This window comes from Helicoverpa armigera, chromosome 28, assembly GCF_030705265.1.
Source record: "Helicoverpa armigera isolate CAAS_96S chromosome 28, ASM3070526v1, whole genome shotgun sequence".
Lineage (NCBI taxonomy): Eukaryota > Metazoa > Arthropoda > Insecta > Lepidoptera > Noctuidae > Helicoverpa > Helicoverpa armigera.
Genome location: NC_087147.1, coordinates 6360900 through 6378775, shown reverse-complemented (window position 1 = coordinate 6378775; position 17876 = coordinate 6360900). Strand labels below are relative to the sequence as shown.

General features: G+C 34.9%; 1 protein-coding gene across 1 annotated transcript; it reads left to right on the top strand.

Annotated features, from left to right (window-relative positions):
- Positions 1-12719: 12719 nt before the first annotated feature.
- LOC110371456 (ecdysone oxidase) lies at positions 12720-15852 on the top strand. The gene is made up of 4 exons (XM_064042370.1): positions 12720-12820; positions 13199-13324; positions 13646-13785; positions 14096-15852. Exons 2-4 carry the CDS (start codon positions 13213-13215, stop codon positions 15596-15598), a joined length of 1755 nt encoding a protein of 584 aa, XP_063898440.1. The 5' UTR covers positions 12720-12820; positions 13199-13212; the 3' UTR covers positions 15599-15852.
- The last annotated feature ends 2024 nt before the right edge of the window (positions 15853-17876 follow it).

Below are 17876 nucleotides of genomic sequence, written 5' to 3'. Positions count from 1 at the left end.
TTACAGCTCGATTGGTAACAGACATCTGCAATAAGTGATTTCTAGCCTAAGGAGTCCGCCATATTGGATTTAGACTCGCGACACATTTTTTTTCGAGTTATTCATAGCAAGCCCTTTCATTTGATACCCATATCGTAGGAATGCATTAAAAACATTTTTTTCTCCATCTTGGGTATACCGTCATATTGGATATAGAATCATACATTGTCATTAAAACTGAACATTCAAACAAAATTTCAACTCAATCGATAAAAAAAATATGCTTCAAAATTGAGCTTTAAATAAAATAGTAATGTATCAAGATTTGTTGGTCGCGCTTGAAATGTACTCTATTCTCGGTATCCACGGCAGAGGTTATTCACCCTACGCGATGTGACGGAGCGACACGTCCTCTCTCTGTGAAGCCTTGCGGCGGTCTGGTTTGAGTTGACTCGCGTGCAGCGTTTTATAGTAGTTTTAAATAATTTATAAAAAAATAAAAACGAGAGATTAAATTATAATATAAAGTTTATGTTTTAAAGAAAGAGTTATATTACTATAGTAAATAATTGTTATATTAAATTAAGTAAGAAAGATAGGTAAAAAAAGCATTTGAAATTCACAATTTTTCACATTGTTAAAATATTTTTTTCTGAAAGATAGAGACCTAAATCAAAAAATGTTTTCAACTAACTATAGGCATGGGGATTTCGTCTATGAGTGAAAAAATAAATATGATTAGATTTGCCACTGTTTTCACATGAATTTAAGCTTCGAAATAGACGCTGAACGGGAATTTTATAAAACATCTGTTACGTTATAGGGGTTTTAAGTATTTAAACTACACAAATTGAAATTTATGTTCAATTAACTATATAGACAGTGAAATTACCTTGCGTTATTAAGAAATAACATGGTTATAGGATAAGTAGTTACTGAGAAACAGTGGTTTGAAAAGTACCATTTTAGGCCAAATGGCGCGCGGTTGACGTACACGCTCTTAACCTCGACCAACCCACAGGTACATAAGATACCTAAGTAGTTACACAATATATTTTGTCACATTTCATCGGTAAGGGTCAACGGTTACGTGTTATAAAATTAGGTGCGTAGGCGCACCTGTAGGCGAGACGACTAATGATCTATGTGTGTGTGTGTCTAGACATTTTTTTTTATATCCAATTTCATATGACACCTCGGTCATGGACAGTTTTGTAAAATTGCCTTTTTAACACGTTTATATTAGCTTCACTTGTACTTAACTATGTATGAAAGAAAATCTTGTAATCTTAATGTGACCCACTTCCCGGTCTTCGATTAGAATGAAATTTTGCACACGCTCTGAGTTCTGATGACAATATTTGATTAGCGAGTTTTTTTAGTTTTTAAAACAATTTTTTTATGTCTTATGTCATATGACACCTCGGTCAGGGACAGTTTTGTAAAAATACCTTTTTGCCGTCCCACTGCAGGTCAGAGGTCTCTTCTCATAAAAATAAGGAATGAGCGTTAATCACCACGATTACTCGAGGCGATTTCAGCCTTTAAAAAGTTTAGGTTTACTCAAAGATTTTCTTCAATGAACGTTGTTCATTTTTATCAACTCTGTCCAAATACACTTAAAAATAAATTCTATAAATACCTCATCCTCCGAGCCTTTTCCCAATCATGTTGGGGTCGGCCTCCAGTCTAACCGGATTTAGCTGAGTACCAGTGCTTTACAAGAAGCGACTGCCCTGCCTGACCTCCTCAACCCAGTTACCCGGGCAACCCGATACCCCTTGGTTAGACTGGTGTCAGACTTACAGGCTTCTGACTACCCGTAACGACTGCCAAGGATGTTCTATGACAGCCGGGACCTACAGTTTAACGTGCCATCCGAAACACAGTCAATGGTATCTAAGATATGCTTAGAAAGTACATACAAACTTAGAAAAGTTGCATTGGTACTTGCCTGACCTGGGATCGAACCCGCGCCCTCATACTTGAGGTTGGTCCTTTACCCACTAGGCCACCACGACCTAAATTCTATAAATACCTACTAAGCCTAATAATACCTAATGCTTACATAAAGCACCCGCATCCCGTGGAATTATTTCGCGTACCTGGATAAACCGTAAAAATAAACAGCTTTAAAATATTAGCATAAATTCAAACAATATGTATTTAAAATGATAAATATTTTATTCATAATATGCTAAATCAGCGTTTAATAAACACCCATAAAAAATATTTAACAAATCCTCTTCATTCAGAAAAATGCTAATTTTGTATCGTTATAAAGTAGGCATAAAACTAAATACCTGTGCTGATTACATAATCTTGGTGTTTAAAAACTCGCAATGAATATTTAAATTATGGTATTATAATATCTTTAAAAATATGACCACAATAAAGTGGTAGAAAAGTATTTCAACTTTTTGTGACAAAATAACTCAATATAATTCGGAAGGCACTATAAACTGTAGGTCCCGGCTGTCATTTGAACATCTTTGAAAGTCGTTACGGGTAGTCAGAAGCCAGTAAGTCTGACACCAGTCTTACCAAGGGGTTGCCCGGGTAACTGGGTTGAGGAGGTCAGATAGGGCAGTCGCTCCTTGTAAAGCACTGGTACTCAGCTGAATCCGGTTAGACTGGAAGCCGACCCCAACATAGTTGGGAAAAAGGCTCGGAGGATGATGACGATGATATAGGTATTATTTTCATTGTAAAATCTTAGTTTTGATAATGAATGAACCTTCTACTTTTTTTTGTTTGTTCATAGAGCACCCAATAAGATGATCAATCAATATTAATAGCATCATGTATTATGCTTTTGTTTTTTTATTGGTTTTAGAACATTTTATAGTCCGCGACTTAATTTTTATAGCTTAACATAAATATCAAGATTAACAATTAAAAAGATATACGTTTTGGCCCTTTTACGCCATAAAATTGGATATTAGTGAAATTAAATGCAGAAATAGGTGTTATTTATTTATAGCAGAAACTACTAAATTGTTGCATTTCTTTACGACATTATACTTAACTTTTGAGGAGTAAAAATAATACCTACATAAGTAGATTTGTACTTACATCGTGACGAAACCTGGGCTATAAAGTCTGAAATCACCAACCCGCATTGAGCAAGCGTGGTGATTAACGCTCAATCCTTCTCCGTGTGAGAGGAGACCGCAGCCCAGCAGTGGGACGATTGAAAGGCTGTAATGAAGTAGATTTGTGCAACATAACTTTGCAATTCCGAAGTTAGACATTTGACGCCTTTTTCGTTCTTATTCCGTTCACAAACAAACAAAATAAAAATCCTCTTTATAATATTAGTCTAGCTAGATAGACAGTCGGACCTACCCATTAAAATGTTAGCAAGGATTTCAAATATTATGATTATTGTCTTCTAAACTAGGCCAACCAATTATAAGGAATATTAATTAGCCCACTGACTAAATAGAGAATTATTTTGATTTCACTCCAAAATAGTCGAAATTCGCCATTAACTACAGCCACGCCTCAAATCGCGATTAATTGTAGCTTCAATGATAATTAAGGCAAGCAAAGTTAAGCAATTGCTTACTTATTAGTAACTTAATAACACCTACATGGATGTAAGTTAATAACTTATTTATGTTTCAAGTTATAAGCGAAGATGCAGTGATTAATAACAGAATTAGGCACATTTTTATAAGCGGTAGCGATTTTTGGAGAAAGCTTATAATAACCAACGAGGTATTGCTGCCAGCCTCTTGGTCACGCTACCATTCGACAGCGATGGGGACGAACTTTTTGATGCCTTTTAGTTTTAGGTTTGATATTAGAATAGTTTTTAAGTAAATATGAATTGAATAATAGTATGTAAAACTTATCAGTGTCTTAAACATAACGATTCAATCCGTGCATCGGAGATCACATTAATATCGGTCCTGCGCCCGATTTCTCTCCGGTCGTGTCGCATTGCCGTCCCATCGGGCTATGAGAGTGAATGAATAGTGAGTGCACCTGTGTCTGCGCAAATGCTTGTGCACTATAATATGTCCTGCGCAGCTGGCTATCTTTACATGAGAACCGCCACCGCAGCCGATAATCGGCTAGGAGGACATCATCATCATGAAATCGCTAATTTCTCCTAACTTAGACCACAGTTGACCACTGACCCGCAGCCCACGCCGTCCGGCCAACAGTGGTCATAATAACTCACGTCGTTAAAAACTGTGTAACACATTTCATTGACATAATACTAAGTTTTGCATAAGTGTCGGTTAAGTTATGTTCGAAGGTTAAAGGCGGATCATTAAGTTGTGGGTTCAAAGTTGATTTTAAACAATAATCTTTAAAAATAGGCTGAAAAAACGCCTGTCTTTTACCACTTCCTATGTGTTTTTGCTGGGAAGAAGAAGTGGCGCAACAAACTCCCCGGGTATTTTGGGTTAAGCTTCCAGTCTAACCGGATTCAGCTGAGTACCAGTGTTTTACAAGGAGCGACTGCCTGTCTGACCTCCTCGACCCTGTTACTTGGCCAAATCGATCCCTATTGGAAAGACTGGTTGTCAGTCTTTCTGGCTTCTGACTACCCGTAACGACTGCCAAGGATGGTAAAATGACAGCCAGGACTCACCAATTTTGCGTGGTTTCCGAAAGGAATGCCTATCGCGAAAAATATACCTACTCAAAAAGCCATAGAACTATGAAAATCATTTGATAGTCAATGATGATCAGGCAAGTACCAATGCAACTTTTCTAAGTTTGTATGTACTTTCTAAGTATATCTTAGACACCATTGGCTGTGTTTCGGATGGCATGTTAAACTGTAGGTCCCGGCTGTCATTGAACATCCTTGGCAGTCGTTACGGGTAGTCAGAAGCCAGTAAGTCTGACACCAGTCTAACCAAGGGGTATCGGGTTGCCCAGGCAACTGGGTTGAGGAGGTCAGATAGGCAGTCGCTTCTTGTAAAGCACTGGTACTCAGCTGAATCCGGTTAGACTGGAAGCCGACCCCAACATGATTGGGAAAAAGGCTCGGAGGAGGATGATGAGTCAATCATAGAATTTTAATACATACTAAATGAATGAGCTTTATATATTAATGGTTTGTCAAACCGGTTTGTTAACTGTTATTTATTTATTTAAATAAGTTTTCAACCCACGTGTTTGTGGTTTATTGTTGTGAATAAAGTTCATCTGGTATGTAGTTTAGAGTGACCTTTTACAAACTGTGTAATTCAAAAGAGAAAGAATGAAAACATTCGTCCTACCTATACCATGCCTACTCAGGTATGATGGAATTTTATGATCTTTGAATTTTTTTCAATTGAATATATTGCCATTTTTTCCATTAAAATATTTTGTTTGTAGAAGAGCATATTTTTCAGTGCCTTATGTATTTTCAAAAATTAGAAAAAAATACTACTTCTTGCACCCGCCTAAAACGCCCATATCATTATAATGCAGCATTTTATCTCTCAAATCTGTTATTAATAATGTTTTTTTTTTTAATTTACATATTTATTTTGTGAAATTATGTCTGAAATAGGACCAATATGCATTATATTTACCCAATTGCCAAGCAGAGTTATGTTTTTTTTTTTATAATAATAGTGCCGCAATTGTAAATTAAGAAGCTATGAATAAGTACTACCGACTTCCACCATATCGTTATTAACGTCACATTATCTAGAGGGATTAACAAACCCTCAAATCCTAACCCTGTCACCACCGATCATATAGCATGCACATAATTTAGCGACTGATTACAATACCGTCAACAGCTTGTCACAATATTGTGGATAGACGCCATATTGGAATGACTTTCTAAGTAATGTAGCTACGTTTTAGTGACGGGCTTGATTCCAGGAAAAATTGTATCAAAGGAGTTCCTTGCCCGTTCTTCTCCATAGGAGGCTACTTTTGGAATGGGCAACTAGAACCAAACTTATTTTTGACGTTTTTAAGTGCTTGTATCTTGGACTCCAATGACTGAATAAAGGTACATTTTGAATTCGTACAGCCGACTGCAACTGTCGACCGCACATGCTGCGACTGGATGAAGTTGGCCGCAGCTGCACTACTATTTTATACCTACCTATGAAACCTTTTTATATCGAAGCGGCAGCAGCAGTCGTTATCAGATATCGATGACATACCTTAAAGGTGGAGGAAAACTTATTGAGGAGACTAGGACTCTAAAGTGCCATTCCCTCTCTGTTTTAAAAAAAGGTGTTATTGATGATAATGTTTGTTGAACTCTCACAATTGGATAAAAACTTTTAGTGAAGTGAAGGGGATTGAAAACTTCTGAAGATGCGAGTAAAACCGCCGAAAACATCATCTATCACATAATACGCTTACCACATACATAATGCCTATTCTATTACCAAATGAAGAGCCATATAATACGTATTAACTAAGTTATTAATTATCTAAGCGGACAACCGACAATGACGTCACAGGCTAACGTTTGTGACGTCATAATGACGTGTTAATTATGTACATGGGAGATTGTTAATCTGAACACTTGTATAGATATGATGGATTGGGAAAGGAAATACATATAATCTTTTGTTCATAAGAATCAACTTTACTGTAGTTAACCGACTTTCCTAAAATGAGGTGCTTGATACTTAAAATCTCGTTTTGTGACTTAAAAGTGTTTTTACTGTAAGTTAATTTTTAAGTTATTTCTTAAACAGGAGAAGGTGCTTAACTGGTTCAAGTACAGATCACGCCAAATATGTTTGCATTTATGAAGATACATAAGTACAGCTATTTGACTCCTTACGCTGAAAAAAAACTTTTGTATAATATAATCCGACTCGCACTTGGCTAGTTAATTTTTTAACCTGTACTGTGCTGACGTATGTTTCTAATATTATATCTGTGGTGTTTTGCTTACTTACAGGCATTTTACACTAATTGTATGGGGTTAATATTAAAATTCTATCTCCAGTAAGCTTAAATCAGACAAAATATGGGGAACGGTCTTAAGAAAATATTGACTGCATAATAATATTAATTACCATTTCTATCAATATAACTTGCGCAGTGATTCGTGAACTCATTAGCATACTGAGACACAGTCCCTATGTCTCGTATGAGTCGTATGTCAGTACACTGACATGTGTTGACATTAGTGACTCGTAATGACATGTGCTTAATTATGAACGGTTGTGGGTTAGACGTGTGTCTCGATGGTTAAAATGTATTTCTCAAAATATTCAAAAAGGCTGGGTAGATGAACGGACTTTCCAGTAACAATCTTTACAAATATTACAATGAGGAAACATATATTTTGTTAATACCCTAAAGACTCCGAAACTGCTGAACTGATTGGAAAAATTCTTTCACTGTTGGAAAGCTACACTCTTCCACCCACAGTAACATAGGCTATATTTTATTCCGTTTCCACGGAACGTGGGTGAAACCGCAGGAAAACGGTTGTAATGCATAAATCAAATAACATTAAAATTAAGTCATACACTAAAAGAAATATGCATAACTACGGGTCCATAAGATACAATTACCCACTGACCCCTATTTCAAAACCTTAAGGTACAACTCCCTTTCAAACTCTTCTTTCACATTATGAATAAAAACCGTAGGTAGGTACATAACCGTAATTTTCGTACATTTGCCAGTGTTCGGGCATTTCGCGAAGCACCCGAACCGATCCCGGGCTAATGGGCCGGGGAGGAACAATTAAAATAGTCCACTCCGCTTTATCCAGTGCAGCGGCGGTAATGAGACGTAAAATAAGAGAGAAACTTGTGGATACGGCCTTCGAAATTTGAGAAGAAAATCCAAAATGGCTTCTTTTTGAACGACATCAAATAAATCGTCTGTTTTTATTTCGTATAAAATGACTTTATTTATTTCGACGACATGGGTAGAGTTTTATACATAGAAATTGCTAAAGCAAACATAAGTCAGGGTGATTGCAAAGTATTTTTAAAGATGCTTCTGTCAGCTGTTGCAACTGTTCACCCCTCCCTCGATAAATGGGCTGATTATTTTTTTTTTTCAAATAATTTCTGAGATTAGCGCCTTCAGGGAAACAAACTATAATTACGTTTCTTACAAACCTTTCTTAGATTATGCACAACAAACACTACTTCTGCCGTTTAGGGCTTTGAAACTAAAACTTAGCGGATGTTTTCTTAAATAACTCAAAAATCGACATTTTAGTTAACTACTTCCAATAATAAAAAAAATCCATTGTATCTCAGTGTTAAAGTACACATACCATTTCACCTTTAATCAATTAACAAGACTGGCGTATCCATGCTAGTACTAACTAATGAATTCAAAGCACATCGTGTAAAATAATTTCGGATGTCTGTTGAGATATTTCAGATATTAACGATAGCTTTACTTTCAATGCACCAACGTAATTTTGCTGAAAGGTGATGAAAAAAATTTTATCACCGAAACTAATTATTACTGAATTACCTGAAATCTATGCAATTCATCATCTAAAAAATCTTTTACATCAGTTTTTTTCGCTGACTGCAAAACATATCTACAAAAAAACTTGCTCCAATTCCTAGGTTAAGCAACATTTGCCAAGGCCATTCCTCGGATGGGTGACCAAATTTTTTCCCACCAATTCCCACCAAAATCGATTTTAAATTTTTTCTAGGTTATTTAACAAAACTTTGTAAAGACACAGTGTACAATAACGCCATGTAAGCCAAGTTAACAAAAGCTTCGGTTTCAGTTGAAGGAACCATTCTACAAAGACTGAAATTCCTTTCAGAAGTTCGTACAGTAATTAGTGCTGCATCGGATCTGGTTGACTTAGCCGAGACCGGCTCTTGAACAAACATACGACTTATACAAGTTTAATTAATTACTTCAAGTCTTACACTGTGGTGCAGAATTTTTGGGTCAGCGGAAAAATATACAGTTTTTTTTGCAGTTACTGTAACAGTTCAGGAAAGATTGTCAAGTATTTGTAGTGTAATGTAAGTGAAAATATAATTTTCTACTTGTTATTTAATGAAAAAAAAAACACAAGACAAAACACCAATGGTCAGAAATTTGCAATAAGACTTATTGCAAATTTCTAATATTTAATTTCTAATATTATAAGTCGTGGTGGCCTAGTGGGTAAAGGACCAACCTCTCAAGTATGAGGGCGCGGGTTCGATCCCAGGTCAGGCAAGTACCAATGCAACTTTTCTAAGTTTGTATGTACTTTCTAAGTATATCTTAGACACTATTGGCTGTGTTTCGGATGGCACGTTAAACTGTAGGTCCCGGCTGTCATTGAACATCCTTGGCAGTCATTACGGGTAGTCAGAAGCCAGTAAGTCTGACACCAGTCTAACTAAGGGGTATCGGGTTGCCCGGGAAACTGGGTTGAGGAGGTCAGATAGGCAGTCGCTTCTTGTAAAGCACTGGTACTCAGCTGAATCCGGTTAGACTGGAAGCCGACCCCAACATGATTGGGAAAAGGCTCGGAGGATGATGCAAATTTCTAATATTTCTATTATTGTTAAAAAAGTTCTGGTTGGCTGCAAACCAGGACTTTTTGAAGGTCAGAAATTTGCAATAAAAGTTTATTTTTAATTTTTGTTCACAGTACAGTGTACAGCATTTTTAACACTATATTAACGATAATATTTATATCGAAATTTTGATCCGTTGCCAATGATAAAATTGATTAAAAATGCATACTAAAATCCCGATTTTATTGAGCAATTGTATCAACTATCTCACTTAAAATGCCCAATGTTTTTCCAGAACTGAATTTCAAAATAATAATTAATCAATTTTACGGGCCATCGGATATTGGATTTACCTTTTACGGATTACATTTAAATAATTTATCAATCAACAATTTATCAAAATGTAATAATGTTTTTAAAGTATTTATTTATTTACTTTAAACAATATTTGTTTTTGTTTAAACGGGAATATTTTGGGAATGTTGCTTTTTATGTATAAGTAACTAAGTGTTATTTACTGATTCGAATGATTATTTTATTTTTACGCTAGCCCAATAATTTTGCAGTGTAGTGTACAAATAACCTATTTCTACAGAAAGCCCGAAGCTATTGTCTTATCACATACTTGTAGCGTGTTAAATTGTTTTTACAAGTACATAATTTGTTTGTCAAGTATTCAATTGTAAAATTAACTGTTTTTAATTGCATACTAACTGTTTTCCGTGATTTCGCTCGCATGCTGAGTATACTGCGTCGTGTAACCGGAAATATAAACTAATATTCATTAAAGTTAAAGCTGAATCATTATTTTCTATCTGAGTAAGAACTTAGAAATTATTTGAGTAAATACGTTTCATCAAAGGTAAGAAACACATGTCTAGGCTTTAATTTCTATACCTAGTATATTTCTAATGTTTTATATGGAGCGACTGATTTATCTGACTTACTAAAACCAGTTACCCGGACAACCTGATACCCTCTTAGAAATACTGGTTGCATTTCAGGCTTCTGAATTCATAAAAAAAAACTTTAAATAAATTCCGAAGCCCTTTTTTTAATAAAAAAAAAGTAATTATATTTATGTTTTTAATAGTATTATTGTTTTCAGTTGTATATATGAATAAGTTAATTTTAAGTTTGTATAAACTTAAAATAAATACATAGGTGCAATATAATAATGTGTAATATGTTAAATATAACTACACAAAAAAATGTAGTAGTTCTATAAATATGTAAGTTTTTGGGTGACTGAAAATAATATACCTACTGTCCATCCTCCGAGCCTTTTTCTCAACTATGTTAGGGTCGGCTTCCAGTCTAACCCGATTCAGCTGAGTACCAGTGCTTTACAAGAAGCGACTGCCTATCTGACCTCCTCAACCCAGTTACCCGGGCAACCCGATACCCGTTGGTTAGCCTGGTGTCAGACTTACTGGCTACTGACTACCCGTAACGACTGCCAAGGATGTTCAATGACAGCCAGCAAAATAATATACTGTAAGTCAGTAATTAATACGTCCCACTAATTATTTAGGGGTCACGAACCTAAAATATTGTTTGAAATAAATCTTTTGTGGAAGTTAAGAAGTATCCAATTTGAAGTTTGTGACTTGACTATACAAAGTTAAAAGTTTAATGGCCGCGAGATGTCTTTGAACGAAACACAGCGATAAGTAGGTTATAGACCCTTATTGAATAATATAACTTTTGCATATCAAAAACTTGCAAAATGTCATTTTTGTCGGAGAAAAGAAAAATCAATAATCAGTATTGATTTTTTATGGTGAAACGTCTGAACCAATGTTGATGAAATTAGGTATAAAAAGTTCATACTTCTGCTTCTTGCTCTGTTCCTAAATTATTTGGGGTCGTTGCAATATGTTTTCCGCTTCCATTCCTCTCTGTCAGACGTCATATTAACATCTACTCCCATTTTATTCATGTCCTCTTTCATGCAGTCAATCCCTCTTTTCCTCAGTCTACCTCTGCCTCTTCCTCCTTACATATTCATACTTAACTTCTACAACCAAGAAAATTTAACATAAAGTTTATTAGTCAGAATTACATCATCATCATCATCCTCCTGCTTTTATCTCATTTGTGGTCGGCGCAGCATGATTTCTTCTGTCATACTCTTCTATCTGCCGTCGTCTCACAAGCAATGTTCTTTGTAGTCAGTTTAAAGTTGACATTTCACACAATCCACTATTTCTTTTTCAATTTTCTATTTCAATTCACGCAATCAATAGAGTACCGGGTACGAAAAGTAGTTCCCTCGTGACTACTAGTTATTTCATTAATAAATGGATGTATCACCGTTGTCTGTAACTCATTCAAACTTGTACCTTATTAAAATAATTAATTTAACAATTTTATTTGCAGGTAGAAAGCAAACAGATGTTTATGTGAAATTAATTAATACTCACTGACATTTTATTAATTAAGCATAAGTGAGAAGAGCCAGTGTCTTATTGGAAAATAAACTTACAATAAAATAATCGATATTATATTATGTAAAATTGTAAATTCTTGGAATTGCTACACTATCCTGGGTATCACAGGTTTACACATACCTCTTTTGCAGAAAAAACGGGCACCTATGCGAAATCTGCGCCCGCGTAGAGGACGGTTATATCGCGTTTCCAAGAGAATTCTTCAAAAGTCCGGGATAAAAACTATCCAATGATCTTTCTCAAGGTCAACACTATCCCTGTACTAAATTTTATTAAAATCAGTTCATTGGTTTAGACGTGAAAGCGTAACAGACAGACAGAGTTACTTTTGCATTTATAATATTAGTAGGGATTATAGTAGTAGTATTTTTATAATGTCGCTAATTGCAGAATTCTTAAAAATCATATAATTTTTCAGAGTTCATGCACTATAATATTAAAAACTAATTAGCAACTTTAAATCGAACATAACAGACTTATTAATTTATGCAAAAAATCCTTTTGTTTTGAAACAGACATTTACAAAATTTTGAAAACACCTGTTATAATAATGTAAAACGGGGAGGATGAGGTCTCTTCAACTTCAAAACAAATATTAATTTTACAACACAATATAAGACCAATCACAATTTATATATAGTTTAATAAATATTACTTTAAAAAAAAAACAATATTATTTATCCGAAACTTACTTCTCAAATCTGATTCAGATAAATAGAAGTAAAATAATGTTTTTGAAATGTACCATGAATCAATCAATTCCTATCTCATCATATTAATTTCAATTCAGTGTGCCATGGTGCCCTATTCGCCCCCTTAAAAATAAAATATTTCAAAATATGACACTCAAGTATTTCTTGTACGGTGGAAGTGTGAATATGAACCCAGTTATTTAGTCTGTTAATTAATGTGTTGGCACAAAAATAATATTATTTACGCATCATTAGAAAGGTGAGTCACCAGTGATATTGTTTTAAAGTAGGTTAATAATGAATACATCAAAATACCAAGTATCTGTAGTAGAGAAGAGGGTTTTGGTAAACGGAGGCGTACTTTCAGCAGTGGACAGCAGCAACTACTTTTTAGTAAGTTTATCTATGCATTTCTAAATTAAAGTTTATCTTAATTGACATTTGTTCCCGTAAAGCACACTGCAAACTTTTAGTCGGCCAGTCGGTCAGACAGTCGGGCTGATAAATCAGTATGGAAATGGTTACGTACATGACAATAATCAGCTCTGTCGGCCGACTGTTTAGTGTACGAGTACTCTAAATGTATAAGAAGTGTCTTTTGTCAATAGATTGTAATAATAAAATGAATGGTTTTCAGGTGACAAATAAACTATGGATGTCCTTACATTGCAGTCAAGAACCAAGCTTATACAAACAGGTCTTCAGCTGATTCTGTTAATGAATCTGACTTCATATCTATGGCCACGAGACACACCTTTAGATGGTAAGTATCAAGTCAATATTTTTGTTTATTATGTGAATAGCATCCGTTAATTCGGAACTCTTTAGTACACACACCATGATAAACAAATATACAGCATTCTTTAAGAAATAGGCTATCTAATACTAAAATAATTTTTCAAATCGAACCAGTACTTACATTGTTCCTGAAATTAGGAAATTCACGCAAACAGACAAACTTCATAATATTGATAAACTATACTGCACTCCTTTACCTACAAATAAATGACCTCATAAGACTGTATTCTCAGAAGTGACTTATTAGCTATAAATAAGCCTAATTCTTATGAATGTTTCTTTACAGAAATTGCTATAACCAGCTATGACTTCATCATAGTCGGAGGAGGTACGGCAGGCTGTATCCTCGCTAACAGACTCACTGAGGATGGCAATTACCAAGTACTGCTCATAGAGGCTGGTGGAGATCCACCTTTGGAATCCGTTGTAAGTGTTGAATTAATCATAACAATGAAAAAAGTGTTACAAGATTGGTAAAGAAAATAAGTGTCAATATGAATACAGTCAATTTGCAGAACTATGATTAAAACGAGAAAGTATGACAAAGTTAGCAGCAGGTGAGGGAGTGGTCAGCCACTCTTTCGAAGACAAAATACCTTAAATCAAGATTATTGCACATTTTTTGTGTGATAAAATTGTGACTTCGTTTATATGATATTCGTTTCGGACGTCTCATCAACCTCTTAACTGCATTAAGCAATAACGATACAACAATCTATTTTATTTTTCTTTTTAGTACCCTGGAACATTCAACTACCTCCCGAATTCTCAATACGACTGGAATTTTACAACGATCAACGATGGCTACACGGCCCAAGAGCACAAGAACAAAGTTCTAGAACTTACCAGTGGGAAAATGCTTGGAGGCAGCAGCAGTCTAGGCCATCACTTCTATAACAGAGGAAATCCGAAAGACTATGACACTTGGGCACATATACTTAAAGATGAAGCATGGAACTATAAGAATCTTCTACCATATTTCAAAAGATCTGAAAGTCTAGATGACGAAGTTATTCTAGACTCACATAACGCCATATTTCACGGGACTAAAGGAAATGTGGGACTAACTAAACAACATCATAAAGTTAGTCATAAATATTTGAAAGCTTTCAAAGAAGCAGGACATAATATACTGATGGATGCAAATGGATTTCATACAATGGGTTATTATGAACCAATACTTATGATCAAAAATGGTTATCGACAAAGCATGGCGTATGCTTATCTAACGCCTGCTAAATATCGTGAAAATTTACACGTGCTTAAAGAAACAGAAGTTATTAAAATTAATTTTGAAGGTAACAGAGCTATAGGAGTCACAGCCGTGAAAAATGATAAACTGATAACTATAGAAGGTCAAAGAGAAGTCATTATTACGGCAGGTGCCATTAAATCTCCTCATCTACTGATGCTCTCAGGTATAGGACCTAAAGACCATATAGAAAGCCATGGGATTCCTTTAGTAGCAAATCTGCCAGTTGGCAAAAACTACCAAGACCATGTAAGCGTAATTTTGGCTCATAAATTTAATATCAAAAGCAAACTACAAGTTGCAGATGACCCACATAACTTTCCTTGGCCTACAGTTGCAGGCAATGTTGCTCTGAATAAGGTTCAGACTTATCCAGATTATCAGACTATAAACTATGTCATACCAAGTGATTCTGACGCTATATTATCCTTATGTTCTACAGTTTACTCTTTCAACGATGATATATGCCAATCTTTGTATAATTTAACTAAAGGTAGCGAAACTCTTTTCACAAAATTAGTATTGTTAAATCCAAAATCAAGAGGACATGTTCTTCTTAAAAACAATGATTATAAAGTACCTCCAATTGTAATATCAGGTTTCTTTACTCATTTTGAAGATATGGACGATATTATAGATTACATAAATGATTTCATTCACGTAGCTGATACGAAAATGTTTGAACACTATAATGGTGAACTGGTACATCCAGATTTGACTGAATGTAGAAATATTCCAGTAGACACTTCAGCGTATTGGAAGAACTATGTTTTAGCTATGATGGGGTCAAATCATGATTTTAGTAGTACATGTTCTATGGGGTCTGTGGTTGATGGAAGATTGAGGGTTTTTGGGATCGAAGGTCTAAGAGTGATAGATGCTAGTGTGATACCTTTGATAACTAGTGGAAATACTCAGACTGCTGTTATGGCTGTAGCTGAGAAAGGGGCTGATATGATTCTAGAAGATTCTAAGAGGACTTATTAAAGTCTTGATTGTGTTATTTCTGTGTGTGATTTAAATATTTATTTAGCTCTCGAAATTGAAGACTTTATTTTCTTTTGATTTGTATGTTATGTTCTCAATCTATTCAGTCCTTTATTTAATTTACTTCTGCTTTTGTTAGAATCATCGTTTAAATGGATCCCTTAAATTGCTTTCGTGCCGGCAGTAGTAGACGTGTAGTAAAATCTATGTATGTACTTTATAAGATTATGTAAAATCTAACACATAAGTAGTTAAATAAAATCATTATTATGGAACAGTATTTTAAAATTATTTTCACCCAATTTCCTACACGTATCAATTTCATTGCCCTTATATAGTAATACTCATCTTGCTCAGTTTTGAATGACTAGTCGACAGTCGTACTAAAACCAGTTTATGTAAACTTCCAAGAAAATATAAGAATAAAATAACATTGTAATACACACTACACCTCAATTTATAAGTCGTCGGCTTGTGAATGAATCTCACGATGATTGCAATTACATAGACGCGTAACAATTGATATATTATATCATATATAAACCGTTTTAAACATTGGTGTTAGCTGCATAATTCAGCTAGATCATAGAAGATAATTTTACTATTCTAGAAATTCTTTGGATAAACCTATTAATTATCTCTGTGACAGATTTTTTATTACTACAGACTATGTGTCATTTGAGTCCTCACACGCAACAAACTTTTAGTCAGCCATTAGTTTGATCGGGCTCGTAAATCAGTATAGAGATAAATGACAATGTGCACATTAGAACTGTCAGGTATCCAGCCGGTTACATACCGACTAATCAGTTTGATTGGGTTCCCAATTACCTTTAAAATAAACACTTTTATCCATCCATCGGACCAAATAGACAGGTTCTTAATGTTTCTCAGCATAACTAAAATTCACCAAGCACCCCAAAAGTCTGGAATGGACCTATAAAACTGGCAAAATTTCCAACAGTAATAAACAGGTAACCTTCACCAAAATTTCTAGAAAACCCAAGTTATAATCACACAGTTACCTTCACAAAACTTTTGCAGAATACCTCTTCAATATAATACAATGTTGCATTACGGTGTAACAAGCAGCCACCTTCGCTAAACCGTTGGTTTCCTTTCCATTCACTACTCGGTTCTCGTGGAGAGTAAGACCGGTTTGTGCATTAACTGTAGCTTTAAGTTATAAGAGATATTGCTTAAGTTCATGTGTGTAGATTATGGTAACAAAGTTGTTTTGATGATATTTTTGTACTAAACGTTTCTTATACCTCTTCAAAATGTATATAGACTGGCTGTATCCTGCAGTTTCACCAATGACTCGAAGGAACTGCTTCCCGTACCAGGATACAATACAGTGCTTGAACTGAGGCCCTTGAGTTTGTTTCGGTGTTTCTTCTCAAGTCAGATAGGAAATACCGATTTCGTCTCGCTTTTAATGAGTATGTAAAAATGTTTTTAACCTATTTGCAAAATAAATATCATTTATCAATTTTAGCCTTTAACATTTCCAAAATAACATAGCTTTCTATCGACCCCTATCCTATTACATCACAAACCTTACTTCTTTGTAATATTTTTACTTTAAATCTAAAAAAATCGCACTTAAACTTAAAGATGCAGTATATTGCAAGTCTTAAAAAATCTACATGAACGTTACAAGAAAAGATAACTTTTTATGGTACCCGTAACATAATATTTTTGATGCAAACTCCTATGATTTTACGGTGGTATTGCCAACATGGAGGATACATCGGCTTAGGTAGCGTAAGCGGTAAAAAAATATTTTCAAAATTTTGATACATTTTTGATTTTAATTTTTTGATACCATGATACCTTCTATGAAAGGAGATTTTATGACTGGATTTTTAAGGTTTTCTGCTATGGGAAAGGTAGATGCAGTGACCAAGACAAATATACTCTTGCATCTGAAATCTATTTGGCGTCTTCTAAAGTAAAATCTATAGTTATAATGGGTTCAGTAAAACGGGAGTGCCATGGTGCACCCACAGTAGGAGGGGTCATTTGTTAATTAATAAAAAAATATTTGTCTGCCTAGCTTGTCAACTCTTTTGAGGCTAACATTTTAAGTAGCTGGTTTCTACTGTCATCTTTTGACCCTTATCCCAATTTTGTTTGTGGTCTAAGCAGCATGTTTTCTTCTTCCTCACGCTTCTACCTGCTGTCATCTCACAAGTAACATTCTTTATAGCCATATCGACTTTCGTACAATCCATCTATCGTTTCTTTGGTCGTCCTCCTTGCCAGTTCATTTTAG